Below are 19,709 nucleotides of genomic sequence, written 5' to 3'. Positions count from 1 at the left end.
TTTTTAGGGGACGTGTTGCTTGCGATGGGCTCTGGCTTTCCACCCCACCCCCAACCCTGAACTGGATTAAGGGGGTTTCAGAATGTTATCGCACGTCTCAACAGCCACAATATAACCTCTGCACGACCTTCATCAATCAAACATTTTACTTGAACATTTATTATTACAGCAAATCACCCCTTCGTCAGCCGGATGCTATACAGTTTTTCTGAGGAGAAGCAGAAAAAAATCTCGAATCAATAAAAAATGCCTGTCTCTGTCATAATACGTTTGAGTTATCAGATCGTATTACTCCTGTGGCAACTGAACCCAGCCATCATCCGTCGCACGTCAAACTGGTAGCTCGCTGAAGATAGGACCCGGAAGGCGGAAATCGTTATATGCAAATAAGATACTATAGCTCGAGCATTTCCTTTGACCGGGCGTCCAATCACAACGCGACTCTAACCGCGGGAGTTGTGAATTTCGCGGCAAGCACTTTGGCGCTAAAAACAGCAACTCCGAGATCAGCTGGTGGGTCTGAACTAGGGCAAGAGGAATACGGAGAGCTAAGCGACTTCCAGTCAAAATCCGATCCATCCTACAACAATAGCAGCTCTGTCGAGTTTGTAAAACCCGCGAGGGCTTAGAATAGACCCTACAGAGTCTGCTGATGTATATATTGCCGAGGAGCAGAATACATTTATAAAGAAAATATCGATTGAAAGTTGACTTGCTTCCTTTGTCTTTACTGACGTCCCGGACTGATGTCAGGAGATAAGCTGTTCGTCAGTGGAGGCTCCGACGCCAGTGGCGATCGTTATAAACGTGAACACTAACACGAAGTCTTGCTAGTTTTGTTGCGTATACTGGCATTTTAAAGGTGAACAAATCCGACTATCTGAAGATCTTTAAATCCCGGTAAAACGTATTGATACGCACTGGGATTGGGTTTGTCGCCCTCCTCCTCCATTTATGCACACCTATTAATTAGCAAACTGCGGCAAAAGAGGAACTGCGCACTCCAGGATGATACGGATACCTAAGGGGGTCTCGCCTGCAGGCAGCGGCCCTACACTCGGAGCAGCAACGGCGGCGGCCCACGCGAAGATTGGAAGCGATGCCAAGGCGGAGCTGTGCAGTCCGGAGTTGCAAACTGTGGCAAGCGGCTTCTTTACTCAGCTTGGAAGCATGTCCGGCTGTGAGGCACGGCTAGCCTGTCTGTACGCGACGCCACACGGGCCAGAAAACAAAGCAGCTCGCTGCCCCTCCGGGAGACTGCCGGTGAGTGCGCGGGGGAGCGGGGCCGTCTTAGGGCTAGGAGGTGTCGCCGGCTGACCGGCCTGTCTGCTCTGCGAGCGTCGCTTTCGCTTTCGGTTCATTTCGACGGTTTGGCGAATCGCCGAGAGTATTCGGTTAACGTCTGTTTTAAACTGATGTTCTGGGTGGAAATTATCAACCCTCCCGTTTTGTTTTGTGCTTGTTTATATACACTTCGTACCGCGAAGCGTAACACTGGCCCAGTTTTTCCTGCGTCACGTGATAGTGGCCTCAGCGTCAAAATGGGGAACCCAGTGATCCTTTTCTGAGATGGGACCCTCTGATCCCCAAGGCTCGCCCCTCATTTGGGCTGATGAAGGAATCGGTCCAATGCTGGCAACAAAGTGTGGGTTCTATCCCCCAGATCTTCTAAATATTGTACGAGTGTTTTAGGTTAAGTGAAAAAAATGCTTAATTCGGAGCATGCAGTCATTCATGTATGTGGCCTTTTGTGTGGGGTATTGATTACCCACTTCCCCACCCCGATCTCCCCGAAAAATATTAAGTGTTGCTGAACTCGAAGGTTGTGTGGGTGATGGGCAATCTTTCTGATGATATATAGCGTCACTTACGGGGACGCTGGCCCAAAGCATTTTGGGTAAGCAGTATAATCGAATTTGGAAACGAGTGGGAATGGAGAGAAGTGTGGTGGAGGCCAACGCTCACTCGTGCAGATTGCAACGTGTACTGACCGGTCATCAGACAGACGCCACGATAACATATACTGAACCGACATTTTTATATAGCAACTTTTTCAAGGTGGGTGAAAATGCCAATTGCTAATTTCAGGATAACAATTATTTTTTACCTTTTTATTGTGCTTATAACTTGGCACATCTCATTTCACCTCCAGGCTCTGGTGTGATCATTTAATTTAATACTGTTTAATGACATGACCATTTTAAATATCACATCTTTCAGATTGTATAATCTATTCCCAGGATTATTCACTCGCTGTGACTGCACAATTTCATTCCAAACAGTTTCCCAGTTAGGCTGTCCTTTCTGATCATGAGATCTGGTGTTTAAATATATTGTTTGATACGGTTTTCATTCGTCCTATACAAAATTTAATTGCATTGTAGACCAGGGATTCCCACTCATGGTACTGGAGGGCCAGAGTGGCTGCTGGTTTTCACCTCAGCCAATTTGTTAAATTTGTACCCATTTATTTGGTGTTGGAGCAATATGGTTTGGGACTTAATTTTAGTTAACTCATTTGTTATAATTCTGAACCCTAAAGTGTCTTTTAGTTTTAAGCAGCTGCATTTGGATTCTGGTTTTCTTAACCAGACATAGTTAAACAACAACAGAAACCACCAACTCTCCATTTAACTTTGTTCCATTTACTATTTTGATTGTACATAATGAAGTATCTGTGTTGTTAAAATGTTTTGAAACAAAAGAGAGAAAAAGGAAGGATCTCAAGTACAGATCTGTTCTGTTCCACAAAACATATGGATAAGTCTCAGAAAAGGAAACTCCACACTATATTTAAAAATTGTCTTGGATGAATCAAAACACTACTAAGGCATATAGTTAAATGTCATGTTTAATTATCAGTAAGGACTGTCTTCTAATTAGGAAACTGGCAGGAATGAAAACATGCGGCCATGGTGGTCCTCCTAGACTAGTAGAGAATATCCCTAACGTACATCATTGCTTACGAGGAGGGCAAAGCATTTTGGGTATACAACATAACCAAATTTTGAAACGAGTGGGAATGCAGTCACGTGCAATGGCTTGGACATTGGACTGGTCATCAGACAGAAGTCACAATACGTATAATGAATTGTCCTTTTTTTTTTTTTTTTTTATATATAGCACATTTTCAGGGTGGGCAAAAGTATCAATTTACTGTCTTTTTTGGATAACCATTATTTTTACCTTTACTCAGGATCACACACTTTGCCTCCCAGGCTCTGGTGTCATCAACATTTATTTATATAGCACATTTTCATACAAATAATGTAGCTCAAAGTGATTTACATGATGAAGAAAGGGAAAAAAAAACTGCAGACGACTGGAGAAAAAAAAAAAATCTGCAAGGGTTCCAGGCCATGAGACAGCACAGCCACCTCTAGGCATTCTACCTAACATAAATGATCAGTCCTCATTGTATTCAAGGTTTTTATGGAAGGACTTGATGACGACGGTTACATGGACTTCTGGCCTTACTATCAAATAATGTAATGATTTATCATGATATGACCACTTTACATATAAAGTTATAGACACTAGAGATATGCTAAGTTCTCCAGTTCACCCCTTGTAACTACTGTTTTAATAATAACTGTAGAAACCTACCCATTTTACCATGTAAGCAGTGTGTGTGTGTGTGTTTTAATTTTTTTTCTTTTATTTGGATTCTCATGGTTCTTACATTGTCACCTAATACTTGATTTCACAACACAACCTCTGACATTACATCTGTGTTAGCATCTTTTTGTTGTAGCCAGTGGAGCAGTTTATCTATTGCACATTGCTCCCTAATAACTTATATTTTTATTATATACTAGCTCTGGTAACACCAAATATCTTTAAATTTATGCTGTGTGTTGCTCGCTAAGTATTCTCAATGTTCCTCCCATGCCTTTCCTCCTTATCCTAAAATCTGCCACTAGTGTAAGCAAAATGTTCTTGACAAGATTTCTTAAAGGATTGTTCCACCCCAATTTTATATATATATATATATATATATATATATATATATATTGCTTACCTCATTTACTTTGTAGTTGTGATGGCTGTGAACATTTTTTTAATGTCATGTTTTCATGCAGAATGAAGAGAACAAAGTTTGTGCTTCAAAGAAACGGATGGTGGCCAACACTGGAAACGGCAAACAACATCAAAATGTCCTGGGGTTTGGCAAAAAAAAAACTGTTACTCGTGCCCTATAATTCACATAAAGTCAATCAGTTGAATGTTCAAAATGACAAAAAGATACGCATTTTCCAACATAATATTGTTAAATCAATAGCCCACCATCTGAAACCCATTCATATGCGTTTGCACTTTTAAGTTGAAGAGCTCCTGATACATTGGCCAAGAGTAATGGCTTCACCTGGCTGTAATGCTAGTTATTTGATGTCACCTTTTATTGTGCCTGTACCAAAATGCCCATGAATTTATCCCAATGTCTAGTTATAGCAGGTCTTGTATACATTTCTTAACACTTACTCTGGTATAGCAGTGTTTACATAGTTCTTTTTCATGGTGTCTGAACATCTTAGTTACTGATTTTACCACATTGGTGCTGGCAACTCCTTAATGAATCACTACCCCTGTGTGTAGTGTCTTATTCTTCAGTGCTTACTGCAGACCAATTTACCCATTTTTATAACATTTTAAATATACCCAGTTCATAATGCTCCTCTCTAGTAAAACCATGTTTTACAATAGTCACCTTTTTCATGATGACCATTGCATATCAATTTATGCAGTTTAGTCCACTAGCCCTAATGTCAGATGTTTTTTGTCATATTTTTATTGTGCCTGTAGCAAACCGCTGCAGATTTTTTTTTCTTCTTCTTAAATAATGTCTAGAGGATAACAAGCCTTTTGTACATTTAACACTCTGGTATATCAGTGTTACTGTATATAATACTTTTTCATGGTGTCTCGTCTATATTGGTGCTGGCATCACCATTCTGTAGCACCAACTGAATGAATCCCCTCTATGTATAGTATCTTATTCATTGGTGCCTACTGCAGACCAAGTTACCCATTTTATAACATCTGGCTTGTAATAACCACTTTATGTAGCACCTTTTCATGGTGCCTGTAGCATAACAAATTACCCCTTCTGGCATTCCAGATAAAGCATAACATTGATTTGCCACCTTTTTAATTGTACCTGCAGCATAGCCAGTAGCCGATTATTTTTTTGTAGTTTTATATATAGAATGGAACAATAGGGGTTAAAAGAATGGGGTTATAGGCATGGGTGAGACTTTTTCCCCAGCCTTTCCATTCTTAATGCTACCACTTATTAAAATGCAAGCGTGGCTCTGCGGCCAAATGACTCGGACTGATGGTCTCTTGGTGGAAACTTAAAATGGAGAGTGGTAGGGGTGGTGCCCACAGTTGATGGCTATGGTTGTTCTCATAGACTTGTAGGACAGATGGTGCTGGGTTGTCTTCAGAGAACGCAGGGTTGCTTTTGTGATAGTGTGGAAGGGGGTTTGTTTCACGGAGGCTTGACGCCTGAGGTTATCGCTCCCCGCCTCTCTCAGCGGGAAGGCTTTGTGGCGCAAGGGCCTTTGCCTGAGAGGGCTGGGGTAAGGTTATTGTGTGTGTCTGTAGAGCTGAGGCTACAAATTGTCTCAGGCCTGCAATGGAATGCTGAGCGCCATTTAATACCTGCTGTCAAGTTTGTCGCTTTCATTTCCCTGTGACCACTTTATGGAGAAAATCCTTTCATGGTAGAGGAAAAAAATACATATATAGGTAGTAGTTGTGATTTAATGTCTCACTGATGTATTTGTTAGGAGGTGAGATTTTAATTGAGGCTTATGGATAAAGCATTTGGGTCTTTATTTGTTTAACAGGTAAAATTCTGAGATCACCGCATTCTCAATTCGCTTGAATTTTTGCTTTACTATTTTCTTGTTAAGTGATAATTTTAAAATTTTCCATACTGTGCCTCATTTCCAAACTTTTGAGTTTGTTTGCTTAAACAATAGTTTTTACTTGCTTTGCTTAGTTGCCTTATGTATTTTTACTTGGATTATATTAAGTTCATTGAAAATATATGCACAATGATGTCTGTGCCATGCAAAATTTGTAGATCTAAAGGGTATTTTTTTTTTTTTTTGGATAACTGTTGTGAGGGTGAGACTGACCTGAGTCACGTGCATGGCTTGTTATAGTGTGTCATAACAGTGGCTCTCACTAGATGCTTGGTGGCATCTGAGGCTAAGGATCTGTGCCGGTATCCGGTTCAAATCCCTGTCACTACCAAAAGAGATCCTACTCTGCTGGCCCCTTTAGTAAAGTCCTTAACCTGCAGTAGCTACATGGGGCACTGTGAGTGGCTGACCCAGTGATCTGATCCCAAGGGGTATGCGGAAAGTAACAAATTCCTAATATAAGAAATTACAAAAGGGTGAAATAAAAAAAAATAGAGAAAAAATCCCTTTGTTTAGCCAAGGAGGGGTTTGAGGGCATCATATTGATTCAAAAGTATCTTTCATTTATGTAAATGCCAGCACTTTGCTCTTATCACCATTTTTTTTGCCTGTCTCTTGTCTTAAACGTTTCACCTTGAGTTGACACTTGATCCAACTGGTTGGTTAACACTCTCAGTGTGTGTCCATGTTAAAGTTACTGATCTGATAGATTCCTGCAACCTCATGTTGGCCTTAAGTGTCCCCTTCCCCCCAGGCCAGGTGGTAGTATCTCTGGGGGACAAAAATGTTAATTTTAGGTCTTTAAGCATCATGTGAATGGCATCACCATGGTCAACGTAGATCTTCTGAAGACTCCTGAGTTACGCAAACACACAGATATAAATATAAGTAGATAGAGCTGGAGAGGCAGGCATTTTTAATTTGACTTGTGCAATCAACCAACTTTTCATTAAAGCTGTTTTCTCTATAAAGTGTGTGTGCGTGTGTTTGTGTCTGTGTGTATACACACAGATAATACATGTGCGTGTTACAGTATATACATTGCATGTTATGCATCTTCTTTATTAATTGTATGTATACATATTTTTATGTACAGAAAATAACATTAAACACTATATATGTGTTTCTTTTGTGTGTTAATGTAACCAGCTGTCTTGACCTATCAGTGGTATCATGTTAACATGATTTGAATTGGTTGGGTGTGGGGGTACACAAGACATAAACGCTGAATTGGGGGTTGGGTTTAAACTGCTAACTTTGTGCTTTACTGTTCAGCACCCTTGGTGACCATGCCTTGCTGAATAACAGTTATTAGAGAAACATGCAGAAAATTGTTAGCCAGTGATATGAAATTACTTTTGTAAGATAATTACAAGTACTGCTTTTCTTTTCAGTTAACTTCCTAAGATGCCAATTCCTGGTTGTTTCTCCTTTTATTTCCACCCATTCCACACCCCTGTTGTGTTTGTTTTAGAACCTTATAGTTAAAATTTTCATAGCCTTTTTTATGATATTATCTCAAAGCAATTTACAGTTACATATCCATAGTACAACTGTGGTTTTGTTTTTTTTTTAACCAGGAAGACCACAGACCTCTTAAAGGATAAGTCTGGTATTTTTCATGTTAAAGAAATTTCTTCACAAACTTGATATATTTATTTGCCCCCACAAAATTATACACTAAGCATAGATTCATAGATTTTGATTTTTTTTATACCTTGCCTGCACTGGCAGTTTACATTAGATGCCAAGGGGTACAGAGGAAAAGCTTAACAACTTACCAAATGCATCAAGTATTGATCCACTTTTTGCATTGACATATGCATTGTAAAATAGTTTATACATGTCATTTTGGAAAAAAAAAATATGCAATTCGGCCATTTTAAGAGAAAATGAGCCATATGCAATAGCTTACCACTTGGACTTTTTTTTTGTTATGCAGGAAGACTAAATGCCTTGAAAGAAGACTATATTGACTAACTTACTTTGTTTATTTAATTAATTTATATTCAGACTTTTATTCGCTAATTTAAACTTTAGTCTGTAATTCAGTGTGTTAATTGTTAAAATGATTAAGCAGTCAATGGCAGAAATGTACACGTCTTGGTTTAATTTTCCCAAATATTCTTTTGGTTATGGCTCTGTTCTTTCAGTACTATCCTGTTCACTCTGAATAATTAGTTTGTAGGTATTAAAATGTATAAAGAATATTTCTTTGTAGTAACATAAGGAACCACTGAAATGCTAAAGTGTTGGCACTAGGATGTTTTTTTTTACTTAACAGGCGATACCTAAATTTAAACTCGTGCTAAAGGAGTTTCATGCTTTTGTTAGGTGCAAGACTAGACAGAACATACTGTATAGGAATGAAATGAAAGCAGTTAGTTGAATGGGTATTTGATTAGTTTATCTGTGGAACATCCCAGAGCGGAGCAGCAGGTAGTAAGCTTAAGTAGTTATGAATAGCTTTGTGAAATGGTAGATCTTCAAGAGGCCCTTGAACATTAGTAGACAAGGAAGCTCTTACTACAGCTTGGGAACAAGAACTGAGAAACTGCAGTTTATTTGTATGGCAAGAGTAAGCAAATTTATTAAGGTGTTAAGTTTGACATAAATGTATTAAGAACCTGTGCATTTAGAAATTAAGTAGCACTATTCATAAAGCACTGCATTTAACCTTTATTGGATTGGTTTTTGAAAAAAAGTTTAAGAAATGTTCATTTTTAGTCTGATGATAGATTAAAGGCATATGATAATCCAAAGCTTAGTTTTGGAGTTGTTAAGATCTCTGGTTTTATGATATGTTAGAATGTGGGTTTTTTTTTTTTTTTTTATTAAATCATCCCTTAGCTTCACTGTATGCCAATATAATATCTTCAAAACCGTTAAATATAAATCGAGCATTATGTTCCTACTGAAATGTAGATAACAGTTCTTTTTGTGCATGTTTCTATTTACAAAACTACAGAAAATTCTACTAGAAACAGAAGTTATATAAAGACCAATTAAGCACATACATGGATTACCCTACATTAGGATGTGATGTGGACTACGGCTGAACCTCTCTGCAAATTTTTCCAGTTCTCCAATTCCCAAAAACATCAAATTTCATCCATCAGATATCTTAATATATATAAATTTAATATACCATTTAATATATTTAAATGGTAAATTATATCATAAATGTTGGTGGAAACTGAAGCATAGTGAGTTTAAGATAGAAAGGAGGAAGCACTTCTTTACTCGAAGGTTTGTGTAAATGATGAATAAACAGCTAACACTGATGTCACATTACAAAAAGTTTTGTTATGGGGTGTGTCAGATTTGCCAACCTCAGTCGCTGATCTCATTGCTGCACCATGTCAAATTACCTGACTGAAAATCTCATCCTGTGTCACTTTTACTGAATTAGCGCCAATCTTCCAATGCTGTCATGTCTGCCCCTTTTTCTCCCCGCTTATTAGTACTGAGACAGAGAGGGTGGTGTTTAAAGAGTTAACAGCTGTGCTAAGTTCTGCAGCAATCTCTGCCCTCTGTCTGCATTTCCCCATATTCTGTTATGGTATGTAAAATATGAGACATCAGGCAGAAGTGCTTCTCTTCTGTTTGTGAGGTCCACTGCCCCATGCTTCTTGATGGAGCCAATGCTATACGAAGGTGTAGTAACTGCAGGTAGTTCAATTTCTGGCACTGTGTTGGCCTGTTTCTTTTTTACATTTGGTTTTGGCACATAAAACCTGAAATATCGGAGAGATGAGCTTATTTTATTTTCAAAACATGTCTTGTATTCCTTGGGCCTCATGTATAACTCCGTGCATAGAATTCATGCTAAAACATGGTGCAAGGGCAAAAGTGGAAAGGTGCGTGTACACACAAAAAATCCAGATGCATAAAACTGCATACTCTGAGTTCCACATACTTCCCTTTATAAAGCCCAATGAACATGAAATTTAACACAAGTGCATGCGCCTACAGCTCCACCCCGACTCCTCCCAGAATTGCACATATTTGAATATGCAAATCAATATAAATAGCCCCTTCCATTCAGTGTTTTGTTAAAATGAATTTCAGTGAATGCAAAGTGGAGACAAGGAAAAAGTACTATTAGTTGGCTTAAGCAGTGGTACACGCAATAAAAGGAAGTTGATCAATTGATAGGGTGGCATAGACACTGAAGTTCAGAAAGTCACACAGTGCCTGAAATAAAAAAAAAAAAAAAAAAATGGTCAGGTATCAAAGTCAATGTGAAAAGATGAGTCACAGCCCATGGTCTGTTTATTCTGTTTCAGACAATTACAAATGCCGAGGATGCAACTCCGGGTGGTGATGGTGCTGCTGTGCCCACGCAATATGTGTGCAGTTGACCGTTCTGATTACATTTGGGAAAACTGGAACCTTTTTCTGTGAATTGCTCTTTGTTTCACACTTCAACCACAGTGTAAGGAAATCTTATCCGCTTGTCATCCAGACATATAATACCATCCTATACAGCTGGCATGGCGTAACTCGGTGATGACTGAGAAATACCTGATTGGTCAGCAAGTTCACATTGAAAAGCTCCTGTGGCTAAAAACCCAACAGTGGACTGAACTTGCAAAGGAGCAGGTAGAGCACAATTCCTCAAAGTCTCCCTTTGTAAAGCCGGCTCCTTTTCAGCGCACTGCTCCCAGAGGATATCTTGGACAACAAAATCAACTTCAAAGCCAGTCATCATCTATTAATATGCTCTCTTTTGTAATTCTTCCACTTGCAATGTCTTCTAGCAATGCTTAAACAGCTATGGTAGTTGGAATAGTTTGGCCATTCTGTGCACCATTGTATTGTTACAGAATGATTACAATCAAGTGAATTACACTTTTAAACAATATGCAGTTTTGGTGTATTTGATAAATCCCTCATCATGGGTGTGAATATGAAAACGAAGGGAGACTGCACAAACAGTGGCACAACTTTTAAGCTGGTTGCCACCCGTTTGCAAAACCGAGCAGAGAAGTACATGCACAATGTGTGTGGCTTTATGCAAAGTTTAGTTTTTATATATCTTCAATTGTGCATGGAAATGAGCCTAGGCAACATGTTTGCGTGTATGCACCATTTATACATGAGACCCTTTATCACTACTTTCTATGCATTATACTTGAAGATGGTCATTCACTGGTTGTCAGCTCTCCAGAACCACAGCCTGCATGATTTTCAAATAAATCATGATTGCTTTTGGGTTTAAATGGCTGCAGCAGACTGTGACCCTGTGTTGGGATATAGCGAGTTGGATAATGGATGGATGGATAAATAACATCTTTGACAAAGTGTATTGGGACAAGTTGATTTGCTAACAAACCAATTAATTTCAGTGGTTTGAAGAATCTTTGGCAACATTTAGCCAAAGTTCTGATTAAGAACACTTCTGATTAAGTGTTTTGGAGGAATATCACTTTGGCCTCTGAAAAGACTGAAGACCCTATGTCTCTTAGAGCTCATTTATTATAGTTATAGTTTTGCACTTAGTTCAGTGGATATAATGGACTGGTAATTTTTTAGGTTATGAATACTTATTAATTTCTTCTATGAAACCTATACCTTTTTAAGATTTGTAATTTTTACTGTGACTACTAAAGTAAATTAGAAAATGAATTAATGGATGTATTATTTATAACTATACAGGTACATCTTAAAAATAAAATTAATAAATTAAAGTCAGCCAAGTCAATAAAGGTTGATTATTCATTTTGAATAAACCGTAATGCAATGTTGTGGCACAAAAGATGCGAGTGTAGGAATACTTGCTGTAAAGTATCCACAATTCTCCCTTTTCTAGTTGTAGGTATATCACTACATTTCCATTTTCAACCCTGCAGTAATGGAAATACACAGGCCAGATATCGTATTTGTGGTTAATCTGCATTCTTTCATGGGGTTGGTCATGTTATGCTAGGCACACTTATGTGCCTATCACATTTTGGAGGTATATAAATACCAACTTTGCTGTTAAAGTATTTCTTGATAAGCGAGTTTGGCTGCCTTACCCAAACTTTGGCTAGCAGTGGTTTGAGACTGTATACCCTCTCGGTTTGAAGCTTCCAAATATTTTTGCCTTTTTAATTACATGGTGCTCCTGAATCTGGAAGTGAAACATATGATCTTGACTATTGTAATATTAATAACTTTGTAACACTCTTTATTGTTGTACCCTCATAGAAAATATGTTCAATATGTATGGGTAAAAGGACAAGGCAAACTGCGACTGCTGCTGCCATTTGCATTGCTTGGCCTGGAAGAATTTAGAAGTGAATTTTAATTCTTGGTTCAATGGCAATACAGTGTGAATCCCAGTACAGTTTCCATAAGGAAACGAATGTAAATCTTCCTAATCAGTCTTTGTTAATTCCATGGTTTGCAGTTTTGTTTTCTTAAGCTTTGTGCCTGATTTCCTATAACTGCAAGGCTTTTAGGGGGCTAGCTGCTTTGTTAGTCATTTAATGATCAAGTCCCATCTCCGTGTGCTTGTCCATATTTACTGCAACAGGTTTGCTTTTTATTCAATTGGAGCCCAGCTTTTATTTCCAAAATTGGCACACTGCATGCCTAGTGAAGCGTTTTAATTCTTCTTGCAGGAAGAATTCTTCTTCTGACGGTAGCCAACCTTGATGGAGCAATGGTCTGTCAAATGGCGCATGCTTGCTCATACGAAGGAAATTTAGACAGTCCGTACATCCGTTTATCCATATGTACTCTAATGGGATGGAGTCACCACATGAAGTACACCACAGCCCAAAATCAAACTAGGGCCCAAGGGCTGCAGACAAAACTTACTCCAAAACAACATTCTATGTGTTCGGTGCTTGGCACTTAGATGATTATTTTCTGCCAGTCCCATGTCCGGTTCATCAACCATAAGACTCAATCAGACAAGGCATGATCAGATGAACAAGTTAAGGACAAATGTAATTCTAACATGTCATCTATGCTTAAGATATAAGGAGTCCTAAGAATATGGTGCATTGTTGATCTTTATAGTTGGGTTGTCACAATTTTTCATGTTAAGGTGGTTTCCTGTGTGGCTGCCGAGTCATCTTTGACTTTGTAATGAAATACATTTCTAAGTGTAAATTGATGCTGTGCTTTGCTAATAAGAAATTGTTTTTTATTTTTGTCCTTGACATTTTGTCTTGAAATAGTTATTTCAGGAACAGGTTACTGAGCATTTGATCACAATTCTGCCTTGTTTGTGTTAAGTTATTACACTGCTGAACTATTGGTTGCCTTCAGTTAGTCCAAGTTTTAATGCCAGCACAGTGATAGTATTTCCTTTGATTCTGACATATTCCACCTGTCTCAGAGGATTGTTGGGCTTTGAATTTTTTAAGGGGCATAAAAAGCTTCATTTAAATATATATGGTGTTTTCTGAACACCTTAGCCTTGAGGCATTCTGGAGATGGGTTGCCTTTCTTACAATGTTTGCATACCTTAGGTGTGTGTGCCTTTACATTTGTATAGTAAGCAATGGTGGTGTTATGCATTTGTAGTATATAAGCCTGATGGGAGGACTGAAAATGCTCAGTTACACCTATAAATTTAAATGCAAATATACGGTATTGTTCTCCTGTCTGTCTTCCATTATTTCCCATGTTTCTCACACTTGTACTTCTCATATGTGTTCTGTTTCTATCATTAGGCAGTATTTCTTGTGTTGTGCAGCACCAAGATTATTTGTGTTTTGTAGGCAGAAAACTCCAGACTTTGGTTTCCTACTTTTGATGGTTGAGTTTGATCTTACTGCAGCCACAATTATCCTGCCTGCAAATCTTTCCTGTTGTTGGCCAGACAGACATCAAAGTGTTATTTGTCAAGAATAGTATGATGATGCTGTGGTAAATTCGAAAATACATGATAATAAAAGTAGTATTCTGGACATGTGTAGTATTTTGGGCCTATATTTATAAAAAAAAAAAAAAAAAAAAAAAAAAAGCCTTTATTAGATTGACCAATCATTAACTGATATTCCTATGTAATTTGTTCCTCTCTCATGCTCTACCCCAGCCAATCCCCCACATACCAAACCATGTCCAGGCTGCTTTTAATTCAGATTTTGCTTCTTTTTAAGCCTGGTAACATGGCACCATTCATACTGTATGAACATATTTCAGAGAAGAACAGGTTCCGTTCAAAGCAAAATATTTGGTTGAGTTTTAAGTGTCCTACAAAATGCCATATATATATATATATATATATATATATATATATATATATATATATATATATATATATATATATATATGTTAACACTAATGGTACTGCTATGTATATACTTGTATATAATTTTTGTGGACAATTTATGTGCCACATATGATACCTGTGTTGAACATGATGGCGAACAGGTGGAGACATTCCTGTAAATCATCTTGCACATATGAAGTATTTTTGTGAATACATTGTTTCAACCATTCAAATGTTAACATAATTTTGACTAACCTTGCATATGTAGTTTAGGGTTTGATTTTTTTTTTTTTTTTTTTTTCCTGCTATTTAGCTCGTTTTCTCTAATAGAAAAGTATTTGGTCACCAAAGTGGGCTAGGAAATAAGCCATTACTCTTTTTAGGAATTAGGTGCACGCTGCAGTGTTGATCAGGCCTTTGCTCCTCTTAATGCCCACTTTGCATCTGTGAGCACCAGTAGTAGAGCAAAAGGTACAAGGCTAGATCCACACATACTATATTTTTATTCAAAAACACAAGCATTAGTCTCCATTTTTACATTTCCTCCACACTCCCCAGTGTTTTTTAACTCCTGAAAATGGAGACTTTTGAAAACAATCTCCAGAGCTGTATGCTTCTGACAGCACCGACTTAGCATTGTATTGTGGATGGGTGAAAACTTAAACTGATCAAAACTCTGACTCTAATCATAATCTAATTTTCCAGTCACTACAGTTTTGCTATAAATGCTATGTCTGACAGCTTTACCATCTCTTCAAGGGTTTTTCTGCTAATTTGTGCATTTGTCTGATTAGTGAATGCCTACATCCTTTGCATTTTTTTGGTCATTTTAGAGTGGACACAATTTTTATAAATGATGCAAAAATGCTAGTGTGGACTAGGGTTTTGTAGTATATCAGTACTAAAAAAACAAGTTTTAAAATGGTATGGTTGTCAGCATTTCATGATTGATTTTTATTTATTTATTTATTTATTTTTATTTTTTCGGTACCAGAAGTAAACATTAGTTTTCCTCTCGATCACTTGCTGCCCTCCTCCTTCTCTTGACGCTTATTTTTGCAGTTGTGGGAAAACATCCATTTCATAGACTTGTTAAAATGAAAGTACTCTCTTCAACATGATCAGAAGTTCAATGGGGAATATTGCTTTGACATTCTAGAAAGTTGATTCAGTTCTTTTCCAGGGAGATACGTTACATCACTTATCCAAGTGATGAGGAAGTCACTTGGATGAGTGATATAACGTATCTTCCTGGAAAAGAACTGTGTCCAGATGAACTGAATCAACTTTCTAGAATTTCCTTACCTGGATTATTGAGCATGCATCGAGACATTACTTTGACATGATCAGGACTTCATGGCTTCAAGAGGGAAGTGGTGCTTGTTGTAGCATACCAGGTAGGCAAGCAGTTGTGTATGTAATCGGGGGCTGGAGTGAGACGTGGGGCTTTGGAGTTATCCGTTCTTTGCTTTGGTATAGTTTTGGTGCTGTTACTAAGGTTTGAAAGCTAGTATCAATTCCAAAGTCAAAAATTTAGGACCGATCCAACTAGTGTGGATGGATATCATTTTTGTTTATAAACACAATTTTTAAATTAAAATGGAGTATTGTGGTTGTAGCCTAAGAGTGAAGCAGCATTTCTCAAAGCACTCAAGATTTAAATGCCATGCCTTCTCATACATGCATTATAATATTTAATGTTAAGGAAACAAAAGCTAACACTATGGAATGCTGTAAGGAGCATTTGTGGAAATTTTAATTGAGAGTGAATGTTCCAGGATTAGACTTGTATTTGCAATCTTGGCATGAACAGTGAAGCACACTAAGAGACCCTCTGGGTTTCTTTGGTACAGACTGCTACTCTGCATGCACAGAATTTGTTGTCAATAAAGAGGTGTGTACAAAGTGTAGTTAATTTCTCCTGACACCTGAGTGGGTGGATGTGTCTATCTTAACATGTCTGCTCAATCTTTCATATGAGTAATGAAGACCATATTGGCCAGCCCCGGTGATTCATTGCTATATTCCTTCTTTTCCAGAAGTTAACTGAAATAAAGGCTTAAATTGGCTTAACCAGTCACACCAAGTGTTAGTAATGGGTGGTTTCCAAAGTCCTGTATTGGAATTGTGAACCTCTTTTATTTTCTAAATTGGCACAGGGCATTACACACCAGTCTATTGTAAGACATGCTCAGTCACACCCATGCTTACTGTTGACATGAATATCTTTTGTTTGTTTGAAAAAGAGTACCAAATGAAATCCTAAGGCATCGTACTGGGAATGTGTAGACTCGACACCAGCATTGGCCTGGTCAGCGGTGGAGTATAGGTATGTGCCTGTACTGCCCAAATCAATACTTCTCCTTTTGTTTTTTTGTGTGTAATAAACCATTTGAATATCAGAACTGTGCCTGTTTTTTTTTTTTTCAGCAGAAATATATTGGGAACGTTAGGATCCTCTCGGGCTCCTCTTGAAAGAAATGCCCAAATTGTATCCAGTATGAAGTTGTATATAATGTAACATTCTCAGACCAGCTTAATCCAATTCAGAAGTGTGAAAGACAGCAGCTATCCCAGTAGTTTTAGGGGTAACTACCTCTAGAGGTGCATGTCCATCACTAGACCTTGTCAGGTGCTCACCCACATTTACACAGGGCCGTGTCATGCCATTTGGCCAGCAGCCATATCATATGCACATGAGAACAAGTCATCCACCTGAAGCCAAGCATGTTTGGGCCCAGCTAGTACTTGGATAGGAAACCAAGCAGGAAAAGTTTGGGTTACGGTTGACAGGGGTGTTGGCGAGGCCAGCAGGGGACGCTTACCCTCTGATCTGAATGTTGATCCCAATGCCCCAGGGCAGTGACGGAAAGACTGTGGCATAAAAATGACACCGTCCTTCAGCTGAGATTTAAAATTGCCCACTACAGCCTAGTCATTCTGTTCCCCTAATCATCCTCTGTCTCTTATTAACTAACTATCTCTCACCATTTCACCACCTGACATCTAATGTGTGGTGATCATGCTGGCTTTCCACTCACTGTGGAAAAAGTGCTTTGAGTAGAGAGGAAAGTGCTATATATAAATTTAAAGAACTATTATGTATATTTTCTTCATAATGACTTTTTTTTTATTTACATCTGTATTCTAATAGTATGTGTAACTATTTTAAAAAGAGTGATGCTGTCAGGACTAATGAATTTTATTTAATTTTGAAAGGCTTAGACTTGCTTGGAGCATGGTTCTTTGCTTGTTTTCTTGCTGTGGCTGCCATCTGGACTACGGTGGCGTTAAATGAAGCAGTCATCCTGCAGCGGGGGTGAATGTGCAACACCTCAGTGGGTGGCCAGCATAGACACGCCTGCCCTTTGTCTTTTCCCGCCATTTCCTGGCTCTTTAGACTCCTGCCTATTGGACCAGGGATATTAAAAAACTAAGGCTGGACCTTTTTTTAAAAAAAACCCTTCTTCCTGCTTAGTTACACGGCTGAGTCTCAGGCAGTAGATGAATGAAACAAAATTTTAGAAAGTGTCAGGACAGTCCTGAAGACTTGTGTCTTGATTCTGTACTCTTTTCTTTTCCATGTGCTCTTTGCATAAATGAAACCAGGCTATCGTGTTTGGGGGGTTGGTTGCCTGCCATAGTTTGGTGACCTGATCCCAAATTTCTGGACAGGAGCTGCAGTTGACTCTGTGAGGTCCCATCTGTTGATAAGTGCAGATGTTCTCAACAGGTGCGAATAACACACTGCAAAGTGATCCAAGCCAAATTCAAAGCAAAGCTTGTTCCACACACCCCACCCACACTGCAAACTGCTGACCGCAAAATTTGTCTCCTGAATGGGATTAACCCTTTAGCAGCCCTTGTGCCTACCATTCTCCAGACGGTGACACTTTTTTTTGGATTATCTGGATGGATGCATGCTAGCTAAAGAAGTAACCAGGTATTTTGGAAGCCATTATGTATTTGAACACTCCCTCACCTGTGTGAGAGATTCAGTTTGGTTTCGGTCTTATTTTTAGACTGGTTTTCCAATTGAAGATTTTTAGTTATGTTTTACAGGGAAATCTGGACTCTGTGTGAAGAATGGTAGCTTTTTTTCCCTGGTTGGTTTTTTTTTTTTTTCTTTTTTCCTTCAAAAACTCTTTGCAATACCAGTTGCACTTTCCTCCGTTGCTGGTAGGCGTTTGCCATGTGACAGTTAATTTCGGCGTTTTGTAGTTCAGTGTAGTTGTGTGGCTTTTTCACTGAATAGAAGGAGATGGGAGGGGGGTCCTGTTTGCTCAGCTGTCAGGTGCCTGGCTGCCTGATCTCTGCAAACTAGCTGTCCATTGCTAGCTCTCTATTCACTGCCAGTGGGGGCACTCTTGATAATCTGTGCATTTTTAATCCTGAGTGTGTCACATTGATCCTGTAAAGCTTAATTCCACAAAGAGCTCAAAGTAATACGATCTCAGAGCCGGTAAAATTTAATTACCCTGACGCGAGAGTAGAGCTGCAAGTGCTCATTAGGGAAATGAGCTGCTCGACTCTAAGCTCCTAGGCTGCTTTTGTCGGCTGGCGGACGCCCTGCCTGCATGCGTGTGTGTAGTGTCCTATGACAGGACCCGCCCCAGCTATGGCAGCCTGGAATTGTGAGCTTACATTTCATTCAATTCAGTCATTTTCTTTCCCTCCCCCTTCCTCATGTAAAAGTGCAGTTTGCTTGTATTTTTTTCAATGAGCAGATGGATTCAATTATTCCCCCACCATCTTCTTGTATGGGCAATCTTCGCTTCTGTGCCAGTAGTTTTAGTTTATTGAGCCGGATTGACAGTTGTGTAGTGGGTGTTTTTTGAGCCCAATGTAACTGGGTAACCTCATTAATCAGAAGGAACACTCAGAGTTTGGAGCTTCATCCCTTTTGGTGTGACATCTGCACAATCCTGCTTGTGTGATTCCTCCAAATGTTACATTTTTCCCCAAAGTCATACATGTTAGCCTAGTTGGTTCATATAATTGACCTGCGCCCCACTGACACAGACAATTGGTTAATGTCTTTTGTTTGATAAACTCCAGGAACCTGAAACTGGATTAAGCTGTTTTGATTAAATGGTATCCTCACTGGGGGTAAGAAGCTCTTGAGCTAACCCAAAACATAAAATAAATGTGAAATATGACACTGGTTACAAACATAATGGGTATAAGGTGGTATAGTTGCATGTGAAACTTAAAGTACATTACAACAGAGGTAGAAGAATAAAGTTTAGAACCCCTCTGGGCCTTCTCACTTTTCACTTAGGCCTTGACTATTAGGTGGTGGACAAGTCTGCCTCCTGCACCTGCCTCCCATTTATTTGCTAGTGTCTCTTCCTCCCACCAGTTAAGTGATTTTGTCCACAGTTCATTCACCTCTACATTCAAGGTTTCCTGGCTGTATAACCATGCCTGAAATTGACACCGAAGTACTCTCACATCATACGTTTCTCTACATTTTGAGCCAGGAACGTCAAGCCAGGCCTCTGCATGGGTTTTCCTTTCCAGACCTTCGTCTTCCCTATTTGTGTAGGAGCACCCAGCAA

The 19,709-nt window shown here is 38.9% G+C and overlaps 1 protein-coding gene across 1 annotated transcript in view; it reads left to right on the top strand.

Annotated features, from left to right (window-relative positions):
- Nucleotides 1-445: 445 nt before the first annotated feature.
- The window catches only part of e2f2 (E2F transcription factor 2), a 41,177-nt gene continuing 21,913 nt past the window's right edge, over nucleotides 446-19,709 (top strand). The window contains exon 1 of the mRNA XM_028819592.2: nucleotides 446-1,263. Within this exon, the coding sequence (XP_028675425.1) occupies nucleotides 1,009-1,263 (255 nt within the window). The 5' untranslated portion in view covers nucleotides 446-1,008. The remainder of the gene's footprint in view (nucleotides 1,264-19,709) is intronic.

The sequence above is a fragment of the Erpetoichthys calabaricus genome, chromosome 14 (assembly GCF_900747795.2).
Source record: "Erpetoichthys calabaricus chromosome 14, fErpCal1.3, whole genome shotgun sequence".
NCBI lineage: Eukaryota > Metazoa > Chordata > Cladistia > Polypteriformes > Polypteridae > Erpetoichthys > Erpetoichthys calabaricus.
This window is presented reverse-complemented; position numbering and strand designations above follow the sequence as displayed.